Below are 16,502 nucleotides of genomic sequence, written 5' to 3'. Positions count from 1 at the left end.
TGTATTTAGATAAAAAAAAATTTCCACAAGATTTATTATAAACAGCAGGAACTGTTTCATGTTTTCCATCAAACAACATTTTTCAGGATGATCTCTTCAGTGCCTTCTCCTATTTTCCTACTTCGTAAATATCTACATTTTTCTTCCACACAGAGACTAAAATAATAAAATGCAAGTACAGTAAATAGATACTTACTGCAAGAATCAGTTATTTGGAAACAAAATGGATGAAATTTTATATTACCTTTCATTAAAATGTTTTTTCCTTACTACTAGCTCATCACTACTGTATAATACCAATGAGTAACATGTACAGTCCCAAAGAATTGTAGTCTTAACATTACAGAAGCCTATTTGCTTCAGATCCCTACCTCCCATGTTTATTGCTCCACGAGGACCCATATCACCCATTCTCATTTCCTGTTCTCTCTGAAAGTAAACATAGTTTTCATAGTCAACCTATCATGATTATTTTAACATTCCCATCTACTACAAAAAAAAGCACAACATTTTTTTAAGTTTTAATTTCTTTAGTCATATTTAGAAAAAATAAAGGAAATACAATATATTCTTCAATTCATATGAACTGGGATCATTTGGTAATAAACAAACAAGACAAAAGTGCATACGTCTTATTAAAAGTTTCCCATAAACCTAATACAAATCTTACAGAGAAGTTTAATTAAACAGAAGCAAAGGTCTAATGATGCTAAAGTAATTCTATTTTTAGACCACCACTTTAGAGTATTCTCTCAAAATAGTTTGCGCTACTGTTAAAAAAAATAAGCAAATTTTTATTATTTTTTAATCAGGCTCTGAGGTCTGATTGCCTTGTAGCCTGAGATTCCTAGTATTCAAAACTAAAGGTAGTACCAATAAAAAAGAAAAAACCCCACCTAATTGAAAACACAAGTGTGTTGTCTATCATAGATCACTAGCACTCAAAATGATTTATACATTGCCATTTACATTTTGGGAAGACAAAAAGTATTGAAATACTCCTGGGGGAATTTTGCCTCACTGTGCGTGTGCAGAATTCATACCCCCCCCCGCCCCCATATCTTTGCTTCCCCACAAAAAAATGATTTCTGATGGGAAAGCAAAGGGAAGCTGCAAGAGTGGTCATGCACCCCTTACCGGCAGCACAGGCAGGTTGGCTTGGGTGCTCATAGAGATGTAAATCACCACCTGAAAGCAGGGACTGGGCAATTATGCAAGTGAGAGAGAGAGAGAAACACACACACACACACTTTGTCCGTCTGGCTCGCTATTGCAGCATGCTCAGTATGGAGGAGCAGGGCTTTAGGTTTTTCTGAGGAGGCAGGCACAGGGCACGCTCTGCCCCTCAGGCAGAGCAGAATGTAGCAGCCTGCCTGCTTAGTGAATTGTTTCAATTGTTTTTGTGAATTCCCCCAGGAGCATAAAACAGGTGTAAAAGTTTTAAGGCTCCTTCACATTGCCAGAGGGGTGTAAAGGACAGTATGGCCTTATAAATGCTTACGGAACTTTTGTGATTAGAACTGGTCTAAATTTTTGGACTGAAAAAATTTCCTATCAAAATGTGCTCCAGAAACTGTTTGCTACTGAACTTTCTGGAGATGGTCAGTATCCAATATAAATTATGAGTTAGATTCCCCAGCCCTCACTTGCCTGTGATGGAACACTGAGCATATGATTGCATATTTGTTGACTAGTAACTAGCAATAAAGGGTCAAACTTAGCTACATTACTATTAAGCAAGGGGATTTAGGGATTTCCTCCAATGCTCCCCACTCGCATTCCCCATCCATTCTATTGTAGTTTAAATAAATTACTAAAATAATTGAAAACAGAATGATTATACTGTGTTATTTTTTCAAATAAAACATGCAGAATTTTAAAATATTGTGCGCACATTTTTTAACTTTTTGGTGGAGAATTCCCCCAGGAGTATTGAAAGAACAGCACACACAGTTAAATATTAAACCAATCAACAAATTTACAGAAGAAAACAAAATCTAGTGACAGACAACTAGCCCTTTTTCCCCATGAGGAAAGCAGATTCCATACATTTAAACATGTATTCTTGGTAGATATGCATGACTCTTTAGAATTAGAGTTATATACAAACAGAAGGTAAAATGTAGTTGATGTTTTAAAATACAGTCAGTAAATATTCAAGGATGTATTTTACCTTCTGAAAACCAGACCACTTATTAAGGATTGAGAAATCTAACTTTAGGCATTGATTTTTTTAAAGTAATCTTGGCAACAGGTAACGAAGATTAAAGGCTCCATTATCCTAATATCAGAGAGCTGTTCAGTCTCTCACATTTGCAATGTGAACTTAAAGTTGCTGAATTCAGACGCTCTAGTGCGGAAACCACCAACAGTTAATAGTACAGGGCATCTATTCCTGTAATGATGTCCAGATGTGGGAACTTGTTATGAGTAGAGTACAAACGGGAGTTCTAACTGAGGTCAGGACATTGTCATTGGCAGTTCTGAACTTGGAAAGTACAGGGTTTGGGTGGACAACTCCTGTAAACTAATTAGACTACAAGGATTTGGCAGTTCATTTTGGATGAGTCATGATTTAGTGAGGTGATGAAGAGTTAGGATGCTTATCACTAAAGGATGTAGGCACATTTGGGTAACTGGAATGGAAGACTGGTCAATGAGCATTTGTCATAAGGGCAGGAGCTACTACCCTTCTTTCTTTACCACTGCATCCATCTTCCAGCCTTTATCCTGTATAACCCTATCACCAGGTTTTGGAGCCCCAAGGCACCTCCTGGCCCTTCCCCTGCAATTACTGCTGCCTATCTTTAAAAAAAAAAGGGGGGGGGGCAGGAGAGGAAAGACAGAGAGAGAGGCAAAATTAGTGATCCTACAAGGTGACAGTTCATATCCTGAAACACTGTTATCAACCACTTATCCATGGAAGCGGTACCAAACTGCTCTGTTAATATGCCTCAAGGAGTGAGAGAAGTTCAGTCTCTATGCCCGTTCAATCCTTAGTCTAATTTGGCAAAATGCCGCCAGGGATGTCAATTTGTGCCCATCATATTGATATTTTTTGGTTTTGCAACCTGTTAGGAACTAGACATAGACCACCAATACATAAAGGCCACAAAACACCGAGCAGAAAATGACTTTCGGTTACAACTGACTCAGGTGCCAGCTTAGACTGAAGCAGGTGACCTACAGATGAAATGGCCCACATTTCATTACCAATCCCAACCCATTTTATTTTGTCCTTAAAGACAACCTTGGAAGTAAGCAACATCTAGGTAAATTACTACACACAATCTAGTATGAGGCATTCCCAATTCCCATAGCACGCAAGACCAGAATTTACAGCATCTCAGATTCCATTGTACATAGCAAGTCTGATGAAAAGTGCTGTGCCAGAGCCAAATGTAGAGCCCAAATGTTTAGTTAAAGCAAGCTGTAATGGTACTGAACACAGAACTACACCAAAAACAGTGAATATCCAGAACCAATCAGTTTTTGGTGTTGGTTTTGAGGGGTATGGGGGGGGGGGGGTTGGAGATAGGAAGCATTTAGCATATACATATGTTTTAATTTATGCTTTTAAAAAAGCTTTTTGACCCCACTCAAACACACAAGCACTATTTGGCTTGCTACATAATACTGCATGCCTTCAGTAAAGCAGTTAATGCTAAAGGATTTCACTTAAGGTGGTGGTTTAGGGTGGGTTGTTTTTTTTAAAGTAACTCCTCTTTCCCCAAAAAAGACTAGTTAGTGAGAGTACTCAACTGGTTCTAGTGGGTTTATTCAACTTTCATTTTAGCGTTGCTGCTGACTTTTAAAGGAGAGAGGTAATGTTTCAGGTTGCAGATCAAAGAACCAAAAATCTGCCTGCAAATTGATGTCCATTTGTTTGCCACCATTTCAACAAATCTTTTCTTCCGTCTTCCCTAGTTGTGTCTGGTTATAACTAACTTTTAGTGTCTTGTTAAATTTTAGTTTTTATACTCTTCAGAGCCGGGACATCCTCTTCTTCACTTGTTTTGTGAGGTACTCACAAATAAAACACAAGGACCAAAAAAACACATTAATGTGCCAAAAGGAGGCATTTAACTTCACAAAAAAAAAAAATCACTAAATATTAACTGTTCCGCTATTGCTTGACTGATATAATTCTTAACAGCTATACTATCCTTAAAAATCATTTATTCAGAATAAGACTACCTACTGAATTACAAACAGCAGTCTGGGTTTGGCCACGAGAGTCAAAAAATCTATTCCATATAAACAGTGTCCCAGAATATCTTATGACAGTACAAAAGCAGGACTAAATTGCTCATTTCCAGATTACTGGGCCCTTTTCTCACTCTCTGGATGCTTGTCCTTTTGCTAGCAGCAACCAGCTCCAGCACCTGCAGCCACTTCTCAGCTGTGCACAGCAGGGGATTAAAGTGGAGCCAGCTGATACTGAGAAGGAAAGATGGGCAAAAACATCAGAGCTGCCAACACAGGAGCCTGCATAGGATAGGAGTCTTTGGGGAGAAGATGGCAAAAGAGGGATGAGAAGCTGAAGTAGCAACCAGGAGACTGAAAGGGAAAAGAGAGTGTAATCCTACTGGACACTGGGAGCCAAGAAAGACAACAATTAAGAAGCCATGGGAACAGAAGGCTGAAACATGGGGAGCACAGTAGGAGTCATATGGAGTGCACAGAATGAATAATGGGTACAGAAGGGAGCAACACAATTTTCAAAGGACAACTCTTCAAATAAACCAAGGGTCTGGAGTGATTTAGCTGCAAATGTTAGGTTATTCTTTCCTGCCTCTCTCACGTTTCTAAGAAAATAATTTAAAACATGCTGGAATGCAACTATAAAGCTCCAGTGGCCCCGATTTGTTCGAAAAATTTGTCCCTAGAAAACTTCTTGGTATGTTGGCAATTATGGTTATAGTCCCGGGCAACTGTAAAGGTCATATGAACCCAAAACAGAGAGTTTTTTCTTGTAGATTTTGACTTTCTTATTTCAACGCTGTAGAAATTATATTGTATTCCCTGCATTCAAAATGTTTGTATCCATATACAATTTTAATTTTCTGCATTCTCCACCTTTAAGATTTTATGCAAAAGAAATTCCTGTAGCGTGTACCAAATGCGTACCCTCAGATACAACTTAAAACCTACTTGCAGCTTGCTATTCCTCTACATTCATTACAAAAAAAGAGAACTTTAAGGGCAGGAATATCAGTACCACTGAGTTAAATAAATACACTAAGAAACTTTAAAAATATACACATCTTTTTTACATATAAAAATATTAAAATAATATTTTGAAGTCCATTGCTACAAAACTTCATGAAATTAAGAGGAAGGGGGAAAAGTTTGTTGAGATGAGGGATGAAAGCATCTCCATCATCATTAGTTGTCATCTCTCCTTTAGTATTCAAAAAGGATCAGAATGCAAGAGTTAAGGTACAGATAAAACAAGGTAATCACATTTTTTTCCTAGGAAATTTGCCTTCTAATTTCAGTAGCCTAAGGAACCAAAAAAATGCAAGTCTATATATGCTACACTATTCATCATCATAAAGCTGTAAATAGAAATATATTTGAAATGGAATATTCTGTTGAATAACAATGGCAGAAAGCAAGAATGCCAGCAAATGTAATATTTATATTGGGTTTATATCAGAAGGCAAACCACGTAATCCTCGTCAGCACCCAGTGGCAGGGAATGCAAATCTTGCTCCATGTAAAACCACTCACCTTCCCAGCTGAGATTAGTGATCACAAGAGTATCAAAATGAAAAGAAGGGAATTCAAAAAGAAACACTGCAATTTTGGTCCCAGAACACTTCCTGTGAAGTCACTTTAAATGTTATCCATTAAAATCAAGTTATTTTTTCTAAATATGGATGCTCATCAAAAATAGCAGACCATTTTAACTTTTCAAGCAAAACAAAACTCAGGTGACATCATGTTTTTCTCACTGTAAGGCTATTTCATGTGTTAAAAAGGCAATAGGATTTGTTCCACAACAGAGACGACTTTGACTACAATGTCAGATAAGTACAGATCTTTTAGCGCTTCAGTATCTCCCACCAAGTTTAAAAGAAACACCCTGGAAAAAGTCAATATTCCATTATAAGACTGAACGTAATCCTTTTGTGCACTAGCATATATATTGTTCAGTAGAAAAATGACCAGCTCAGAAGCTTGCAGTCGATTTCATTCAACACTTCAATGTAGAGTGGCAATATTAACTCCATTCCAGAGACCACACTGGGCAGCACATAAATTCTATTTTGGTATTACTACTCCTAAAAAGGAGCCATTCCCTTCCCTCCCAACCCAGATTGTTGGAGACAGAACAGTAAATATTAACTGCTGTATTACACCAAATTTTAGATTAGGTCAGCTTTTAAGACCAAACAGATGAAGTAGACTTGAAAGTATTAGATTTTTATCAGTAAATATTTGTAAACGTTGATTTCACCACACACGAACACAGATGAAAAATATTTCCACCAATGTTAATTCAAATTTACTGATAAGCAACGAAAGAAAAATTTTGTTCAAGAACTTACCGGAGTTCGATTTAAGGATATTTATACTTTGTCAACATCACATGTCAAAATACACAATTTGTGTTTTAACTTTTTGAATCTTAATATCTGCTGTCATTAAGAACTATTGTCTGACATCCCCCCAATTATGAAAATTTAAATCAAAGTCTAATTCCCCCCTCTGAAATCTGTTGAAATTATAAAAATTTAATTCTGTCACACCTGCCTTTAAGAATTAAATTTAACCAATGTACAAATTACTGCAAATGCAGATACTGTAAGAATAAAATCAATGAAACCTGTAACAAATAACGTACACTTTATATAAAATATATACATATATATATCCCATGAAATCTTCATGTTAGGAAAAATACTATTAATGTTAGTAATAAGAGTAAAGATAGCTGGCCAAAAATTTGATCTCTTTTAGGGAAAAAGACACATTAATAATCTGTCCTAAGAATTATAACACACACACACACACACTCTCTCTCTCTCTCTTACTTTAAATGTAACAACTTCCTTAAAATCAGGTGGGCAGCAATAGCAGAAAAACCAGTACAAGTTATTTAGGCCTGCACTTTTACAGAGGAGCTCATCATTCCCCACAAGCTATCACTTTTAAGGAAACCTCCATGCTAAACTCCCTTGACCTGTACATTTTACTTTGGGAGGTACATACGAGGGGGATGTCACCCACTTTTGTGGAACCTTCTCTTATTCCCCAGTCTAGACCTTAGGTGAGATAGAACCTTAATAACCGAAGCCCCACAGAGCATATAAGACCAGTTAATGCAGCCTAAGGTATTTAGTGTTCAGTCGTCAACTATTCTTAAAAACAGAAGTTAAAAATCACACAAGGATATTTCCTTGACTGGAAAGAGTACAACATATTTTAACACTTCCCAACAGAAAATTTTCTAGAAAGGTACACTGTAATTGAAAATACGTGTTGATATTTAATTCTAATACCATGCAAGTCAAGTAGGGTATAGTGTTGTATAAAAATACACAGTAAAAATATGTGTTATAATTTAAATGTTAAACAATGCTCAAAATACACTATGCTCATGATCAACCCAAAAGCTGATAGGGTTTCATTAGTAGTGTGCTATTTCATTAATAAACCCTTCATAAATGTATCCTAGTGTCTCACCCATTGGCGGACAATTAAAGATTGAACAGGAATATATAAATTAATGAAATACAATATATCATCTTATGGGTTTGGTAAGACAAATATCTACTTTCAGATGGAAAACATTTACTTTAAAAGTCCACCAATTCTCATTTGAAAAACTATAGGTTGTTAAATGCCGCTAGATGGGGGAAAAAGATATTAAAAAACTAACTTCTTTATCTTGTAAAAACATTTAAATATTTTGAATACACTGAAACCAACAGAAAGTGCAAATTGTTTTCCAAAACTCTGAAGGCTTTGCCCACAAATTTCCACTTTTTGTTCTATAATAAAAACAAATGATTTGGGCTATTTTAGTTAAAGATGTTATCCACTTTTGAAAAACACAATTGATTACTGATCTACAGTGTGGCTTGCTACCCCCCTTTCCTAAAATACTGAAATAAATTTTAGAAAGCTTAAAAAATATTATTGCATTGGCTCAGCTCCCAGGAAACAACAGAACCATTTGAGAGAGAGCAAGCTTAATAATTATATCTAAAAGAATTAATGGAGCATCAGCTGAAACAAGGAATCAGCCAGCATACTAATTCCATTAACTCTAGCTTTAGGGTAGTGGTTTTCAACTTGTGTTTCTCAGACCATTGGGGCAGCAGACTATGCCTAGGATTTCCAAAAAGGGATCCACACTTTCATTTTCAAATATTTTTAGGGGTTCTGCCAAATGAAAAAGGATGAAAACCACTGGTTTAGTTCTTCTTCTGTTGACTTTTAAGTATCAGAGCAGTAGCCGTGTTAGTCTGGATCTGTAAAAAGCGACAAGAGTCCTGTGGCACATTACAGAACTAATAGACACGTATTGGAGCATAAGCTTTCATGGGTGAATACCCACTTTGTCGGGATACATGCATCCGATGAAGTGGGTATTCACCCACAAAAGCTTATGCTCCAATACGTCTGTTAGTTTATTAAGGTGCCATAGGACTCTCTTTCGCCTCTTGCTGACTTTGTTGTATCCACAGAAAATCTAAGTTTTCATTTAAACTCCTGAGTGGAATGCCTGCCCTGACCATGAAAAATCAAATGCAATGCTTTTTCTTTCTTGGGTTCCCCTTAATAGCCACATTGGAAAGTTGTTAACTTCCCCTAATTTGAGTCACTTAACTCTTGACTACACTAGGAAAATTTTTTGCAAAAAAAATTATCGCTATTGCCATGTGTGGGTTCAGTTCCACTAATGTTTTAGCACATTACCAGCCCTAGTGCCCATATAAGCCAACATGTTGTATCTAACCATGGAGACAGCAGATCTAATGAACAGTATAGCCAACAACTCACCTACAGGATGGTAGCAGCAGCTCAACAGAAAGGCTCCCATCCTTGCTAACACCACTGATACGAACAATTCTGGCCCAAATGAGAATTTTTTTGCAACTTGTCCTTCATGTATGCCCAGGCTTACATGCCAACACTACTAAACATCATAAAAAAACCCCAACAACAAACACCTCAGCTAATGTGATTATTTGGGTAATTGGGACAGAATATAACCAGTGTAACCTTCCAACTTATTTGAAAGCAGAATCTGATTGGATGGTTGCAAAATTTTGAAAATAGCAGAGAAGAACAGAAATTTATTGACTAGTATAAGGGAGATAATTGCTGATGTGAGCAGTGTTTTTCATTGCTATCTATTTTTTAAAAAGCTGAATCTCATTATCTGACTTATGAGATTTCATAGGTTTTCCATAAAACTTGATCCAGCAAATGTAAAGGCAGTTCAAGTTCTTTATTAGAACATACTTGTTTTTGTGCATGGCAAGGAACGAAAACATTTCTATTTTCCAGGTAATATACTTTCTGTGGATCATTCAAGACAACACAGATGCTGGGCTCTTTCTTCTCATTTGTTTTGCCAAACAGGGTAACAAACAATCAATATCCAAGATTTTCCTGCTCACAGGGGTCCCCTCTCTCCTGCTTCTCCACTTTGATGCCTTCCAACTGAAAAAGTCTGTTGGCCAGATACATCTTGCTAACAGAGAGGGCAATTCTCTTACTGAAGCGAGGAAGAATAGGAGCATCTAGAATCACAACAAGCAATAAAAGTGGGAATATAATGTGTTTTTTTATGACTTGGTCCCCAACAGGACAGGAATTGGTTTCTGATCAGAAAGATGTTATGAGAAAACATTAGGGCTGTCAAATTAATTTTTTTTTTTTAGAAAAAGTTGCAATTAATCGTGAGAATAAAAAAAAAAAATCACAACATACATTAACTGTGATTAATTGACAGCTCTAGAAAACATTAAAGGAGTACAAGAGACAAGGCTGAACTAGAAAAATCCTGAGGAAAAGGGAGGAGAATGAAGAGAAACAGGCATCTGTAGCCCCTTTGCCTATTCTACAAAAAAAAGCAGCTTCTCACAGAAGCCCAGCTGCAAGTACTCTGTGGTCAATTACTCTATCTGGAGTCACATCTGCATTCAGACCATGGTATCGAGCCATATCTATCATGCCCAGTGAGCCGAGGATGTCAGCTGAAATCCTGAGAAAGTTCTGCATATTTGTCAGGCTCCTAACTGTGAAAGGACTTCCTGGAGAGTTTTAATTTTTTAGCCTAGGTCCAAGGTTTGCGTGCAGCTTTCTAGGAGACTTCTTCTTCCTACCCTGACTAACCTTTCAACTGATGTTAGAGTACATACGGATGCCTGACTTCATAGACAAGGTGGGTGAGGCAATATCTTTTTTTGGACCAACTTCATTTGGACAGACACACAAGATTTTGAGCTTACACAGAGCTCTTCTTCAAGTCATAGGCAAGAAATGAGGAATCTACTTTAAGGAAGCAGATCTGATTATTTCCAAAATTATCTGGAAGTATACACACTACCTCAGCAGATTTAGCAAAAACTTAAGAAGCTCACCACCAGAAACTTAGGAGATCCTTTCACTAAGAAAAGGGTTTACATATGACCTAAACAGGGCTAAGATGACTGAGCAGCCCAGCATGTCTCCCTCCGACTTTAGGCAATACCTGGAAGAAGTTAATGCCTCCTACTAAAAATCGGTAGCTAGGAAGGAATCAAAGTACTTCAGAGTTTGTTGTGAATTTTTTTTGATAGGGGGACAGTGGAGAGTTCTCTCTTTTACTATTCCAGAAACTGTCTCTGTCCACTGCGGTGTTAAGCAGAGCTTCTCTACCTTTTAGACAAACGGAGTGCTTATTTTAGGGACTCTCTTTGTTTCCTTCAGTCATAGCTCCAGAAATTGCTTTCAGTCACTGAGCAAGAGACCACAGAAAACACTTTAGACCCTTGAAGGAAAGTAAGTAGCTGTTCAGGAGAAGGTTCTTTTTCTCTTAGCCTTCTCTGATCAAAAGACAAATGCTGGACGCACAGGAAGTAGAGCTGGTCAGGAATATTTAAACAAAAACGTTGTTCCTCGGAAAATGCTAATTTGCTAATACCAAAAGAGTTGGTTTTGACAAATTTCCAGTTTAAAAACTTTTGTAAAGTTTCAAAATTGTCAAAATGTCCCATTTTGATATCTTCTAAATGAAAGTTTTTCAGATCAAATAACTTTCAATATTTAAGTTAATTTACAGTAAAAAAAAAAATGAAAGTATAAAAAAACACCCTGATTTTTGATTTGCAAAAAATTGAGATTTTGATGTTTTGATGCGATAAGGTATGGGGAAAATGTCCAAAATCTCATATCACCGGATGGGAAAAATACTTCTTGCTGAGTTCGAGTCAGAAGCAGCCAGAGAGGTCACTTTCCCGCATGTTGTTCTAAGTAAGGCAGCAGTCTGACTGGGAAAGGGTAAGACCAAACTCAGAGCAAGAAAATTGTGAACAATGACTTGACATCACTGTGCTTGCTTGGGCAAGTGAAGGGTGGGGAAACCCAATGACAGCACTAGTGGTCTGAACCAAAAATATTTACCGTGACAACACACTGGGGTATAAATCTCTCCACTAACTACGCAAGGAGGTTTCTCACTGATCTGGCAAAAATCCCCCTCAGATTTAAAATAATCAAATATAAAACCTTTTGACAACAAAATGCAACTCTTCTGAACAAGGGCTCAGTCCTACTACAGTATATACCCCACTTAGTGAGGGGAAAGGATCCTATTTTAGTGTACAGTGGCAATGACTGCTTTTTAGTTAAGCAGAATTAGTTACTGTCTTCACAAGGAGACTTCTTCCTCTGCCCACTTTGAAATAAACTTGACTCTTAAACAACATACTATTTTGTATGACACTGCTGAAGAGGCACCCAAGAAAAAAAAAAATCTACTGTGGGAACACTGGAGAAATTCAGTCAGACTATCATTTAAGTGCCTCTTGCCTGTTCAGAGACAACTCTCATCCAGCACCACAGAAGACCAGGCAAACTTCACTCTACATTCTTTTTGAATTCTTAACCTGGCTTCTCCTTTGACAGACTATGCAATACCATCCTGGCTCTAGAAACTAAATTTGATTCCTGTGGCGCTTTACGGAAAAGTTTGAGACAAAATTTCATATAGTCTAAATTCTTTCATTTGGACAATGCCATGTCCCAACCCAAAAATGCAAGTGATAATGGATGGCAAGAATTTTCTTATATTCTTATTTTGATGATGTTTAGAACTTTGTTGACGCAAACCCAAAACTTGTAGCCTAATACCAGGGAAGATTTAAAATCTGTTGATCTATTACAAAACTTTATTCCAAATTTGACAATTTTTATATATTCTTTGTCGACTGACATTTCAGTCTTTTTTCTATAATTGTTCATGCTTTCCTGCATTTGTGAAAAGTATATTCAGGATTAGCCTTAAGATTTAGGAGTTTTGGGGAGTAAATTTTTATACCTGGTCTTTTACATTATAATAATAAATATTTTCCTTTCCTTCACAGGGTATCACAGTGCTATACAAAAGATGGGTATTTACAGATGGAGAAGATTAAGCACAGACGCATTAAAAGCCAGATTCTGCCATCTTTACTCAAGTTGTTTTCAATGGAGTGAGCACTCACAAAACAAGGTTACACTGTCCATAAATACGGGGGGAAGAATTTCCCGCTACATGAATTGCTCATGATCACATAGTCTACTCAGGAGTAGAATCTCTGTTTCCCAAATTTTCAGCTCCCTGCTCTAGCCTCACTGTCTCCCTTTTCTAGGCTCACTGTTATTAGAATCTAATTTGTTAAGAAAATCCCCTAGCCCCAAAGGTTTTTTAATGTCCATTGTGCAGGACTTCATAGATCTAGTGCTCAATAAGTGGAACAATGATTTTATGGAGCTGAAGGGGTTTTTTTTGTTGTTTTTTTTAAAAAACAGACCTTAAGTTTACCATTTATCTAAGGAAATATCTAAGTATACATATGGATTCTGAAAAAAAGTTAATTTTTAAACTACAACTTTTTAAATCAAAAGATATGTATTAGAAGCCTCAAATACTAAAACTGTAAAATGTATCCTAACTTTTTTGATTTATGCCTTCTGGAGCAGGGACTCAGTTTTCCTTCTCTCTTTGGAAAGCATTTAGCACACTGAGGCATATTATTACAATAATTGCATAAATCTGAACTACAGAATTTAATTTTCACTTTTGGTCCACTGTTCAAAATTTCAAGGAGTAAGGAAAAACACCAATGCATTAAGCTCCTCAGAAGAAAACTGCAACCACCATTATGTGCTGAATTTGTTACAGAATACTTACAAGTCTTTACTCTCCTTCCAAATTACAAGTGTAAAACAAAAATACAGATGGTAAACTCTTATAAAAGGTGTGTGTATGTATGTGTATATATCCACACACACACACAGTGTTTAACTGAGTGTATATATACACATATTTAAAGAGAAGACAACTTGTGTTATTTGTACAGAAACACTGGTTATTTACACTCCTTTTTCAAAGGTTTTGATTAATGCTATCATATTTCCGTAAGTGCCACCTGGCCCAGTTAGCAATCTGTCTCTCAATGAACAGACCATCCTAACAAAACATGTACTTTTAGAGTAGAGGTTCACTAAAGAGGAAGGGACAGTTGTTAGTATGGAACTTCCATGATTATGAGTACCTAAGTTCCCTGTAAGTTGTGCGGCTGGTCAGCCACCCAGCAGACTATCAAGTGCCGTGAAGTACAGGTGTCCCTCCCCCTACTGTCATGTGCTGCTCCTGCCCTCTGCCTTGGAGCTGTTCCCGGGAGCCTCCTGTTCACTGTGCGGGAGGAGAGAGACGGTGCTCATGTCAGGGTCTCCTCCTCTCCCCCATCTCCACAGAGCGGCTGTGGGGGGTAAGGGGGGGACACAGACATGACAGGGCTCAGGAGAGAGGGAGACTGATGGCAGCTGCTGCTGTGTCTGAACTTGCTGATCTATTTAAAAGGGGAGCATACTTAATGTGGAGTCAGAGTACTTAAAGGAGCAACGAGCGTTGGTCTCTGTCTCACACACACATACACGGTCACACTCTGTCTTTCATACTAACCTCTCAACACATACCTATATTATTGTTATTACTTCTTGATACTTCTTTCAGTGTGTTATTTTAGTTTTTTGACTGGTCTATGCATTTCATAATTTTTATTCCTCTCTTACGCTTAAATTTAATTATTTCTGTAGTGAGTTCTAAAACGCATATCCTGTCCTCACTGGAGTAATTACCCCTATGCATCCGACGAAGCAGGTATTCACCCACGAAAGCTCATGCTCCAATACGTCTGTTAGTCTTTAAGGTGCCACAGGACTCTTTGCTGCTTTTACAGATCCAGATTAACATGGCTACCCCCTGATACCCCTATGTTAACTTTTTTAAAATGTATATTGTATCTAGGTTTCTGGTTTCTACTGGTGGCACACATCACCTCAATATGGTGCACATAACAAAATTCATTCCACACATGGATGGAAAAAATCAGAGAGAACACTGATGGGTACTCCCTCATAAAAAACAGAAGTTAATATCACTCAGGCATTTCCATTCTCTCCCCCTGCCTTCCCCCCATTATTCAAAGCACCATTCAAAATAGGCTCCTTCTCCCGCAGAGGAGGATGCCGCACCCCAAGCTCACAAAGCAGTTTGTGTTGCCTGGCTCTCATTGGCTTCTGGGAACTACTTCTAGATAACCTTGCAAAGGAAAAAATAGGACTTGTGCCTTTTTTGCTTCTTAATTGGAGATAAAGCAAGACTGAAAGGATTTTAAAAAAAATTGCTTTTTAATTAGAAATTCAGGATCTATCTAGATTAGAAGACTATGTTGACTGGAACGCTAATGAAATTACATCACCACAAGAGCCCAGAGAATTTTAGTACTGTGTTTATCATCAATCCAACTTTAACAGCTAACTTTTTCAATAACGAAAGACTTGATTCAACACCCTCAAAACTTCAATTAAGATATAAAGAGCTCACATTAAACATCTCTTAGAGCTCCTGCTGATCTGTTGGACCTATCCATCAAAACAAGAGAAGTTTAGATTTTACATTCCTGATGTAAATCTCTTTATGTTTTTCGTCTTAAGCAACTAAGTCTTTCAGGCCTTCTTTATCAATCAAATAAACTAAGAGGGCATATGCTCAATTCTTTAAATAAAAAAAAAAAAGTGTTTGCAAGCCACTTTAAAAAATACTTACTTTTAAAAGCAAATGAGAATCAAACAGTTCCTACATTTTATTCCTAATCCCCAGGAGCTGTCAAGCACAGCTTAAGAACTAAGGAAGCAGCAGGCATGAAAAAAAATCTAGCTTCATGTTCCTATCATTTCAATTACTCTCAAAAATGTGAACTTATGGAAAAAAATCCAATTTAATAATAACCCTTATTACCATTACCGTATTTGTTACTATTTAAAACACAGGATAAACATCATGCCAATTTGTGACCAGAGTTTCACACATACTTATTGCTCACAATGTACTAGTGACAGAAAACAACTAATTTCTGAGAAATAAAATAGTACTTACCTGTAAAAATAGTTATTTAAAAGCAATATCCACCTTATCCAAGCTCATGGTGTGTCCTTACGTTCAAATGTCCAGGGATGGATTTTAAAGGATTTTATGCAGTAAGTTATTTTCCAGTCATTTACTTTACATTTGATTTAACTGACAGTAGTAGTTTAACATCATAGTAGTTGACTCTCAAGGAAAACTGGAGGATGTGTGGCAATATGGAGGATATATTACCTTCACAGAACCTCAGTTACACACTTTTCCATTAATTCCATACTCCACAAATCCCCACTTGTGGAGGCTGCAAAGATGAAGAGCTGTCTTACCCAGTAAGAGAGAAAGCTGGACTAATTGTACCACCTGTACATGTAGAAATACAGCAAAAAATTCTTAACTTTAAAGTTACAAAATTTTAAAACAATACAATTTTTAATACATTACATACATTAACAATTTCCATAATGCATATGACAAAGGAGCTAATTAAATCTTTGGATCCAGATAGAGGGGGCATTAGATACTTGAAAAGATTAAATTTAAGATATGAGATGCCATGACTGAAGACAGAAAAACTGAATTAAAAGTATATAACTATATTCCCAACTGGTTCCAGGAAAACAAAAAAAAAAAAAAAATTTCATTGGGTTAAAGTGCACCAGACATATAAAATGAAATTCTGGAACTATTTTTAGATGGAATACCAAAGTACAACATGGGGCATTTAGGGATGTGGGGATTTGGTCTTGCTCCTTGAGCGGGGTGTAGGACTTAAATGATCACCTGAGGTCCCTTTCCAAGCCCTAATTAATCTATGTTTCATGACAATTTGCCAGTGCCATATCTTTACAAAAATTTTGAAAAGAGA

At 37.0% G+C, this 16,502-nt stretch overlaps 1 protein-coding gene across 5 annotated transcripts in view; it reads right to left on the bottom strand.

Annotated features, from left to right (window-relative positions):
- PSPC1 (paraspeckle component 1) overlaps nucleotides 1-16,502 on the bottom strand; it is a 121,788-nt gene that overhangs the window by 69,424 nt on the left and 35,862 nt on the right. Inside the window, exon 7 of one of the 5 annotated variants that reach the window (XM_032787195.2) lies at nucleotides 372-429. The exons of the other annotated variants lie outside the window; for them this stretch is intronic. Within the exon in view, the coding sequence (XP_032643086.1) occupies nucleotides 372-429 (58 nt within the window). The remainder of the gene's footprint in view (nucleotides 1-371; nucleotides 430-16,502) is intronic. 5 annotated transcript variants of the gene reach the window in all.

This window comes from Chelonoidis abingdonii, chromosome 1, assembly GCF_003597395.2.
Source record: "Chelonoidis abingdonii isolate Lonesome George chromosome 1, CheloAbing_2.0, whole genome shotgun sequence".
Classification (NCBI taxonomy): domain Eukaryota; kingdom Metazoa; phylum Chordata; order Testudines; family Testudinidae; genus Chelonoidis; species Chelonoidis abingdonii.
Note: the sequence above shows the minus strand (reverse complement) of the source record. Positions and strands in the feature narration are given on the sequence as shown.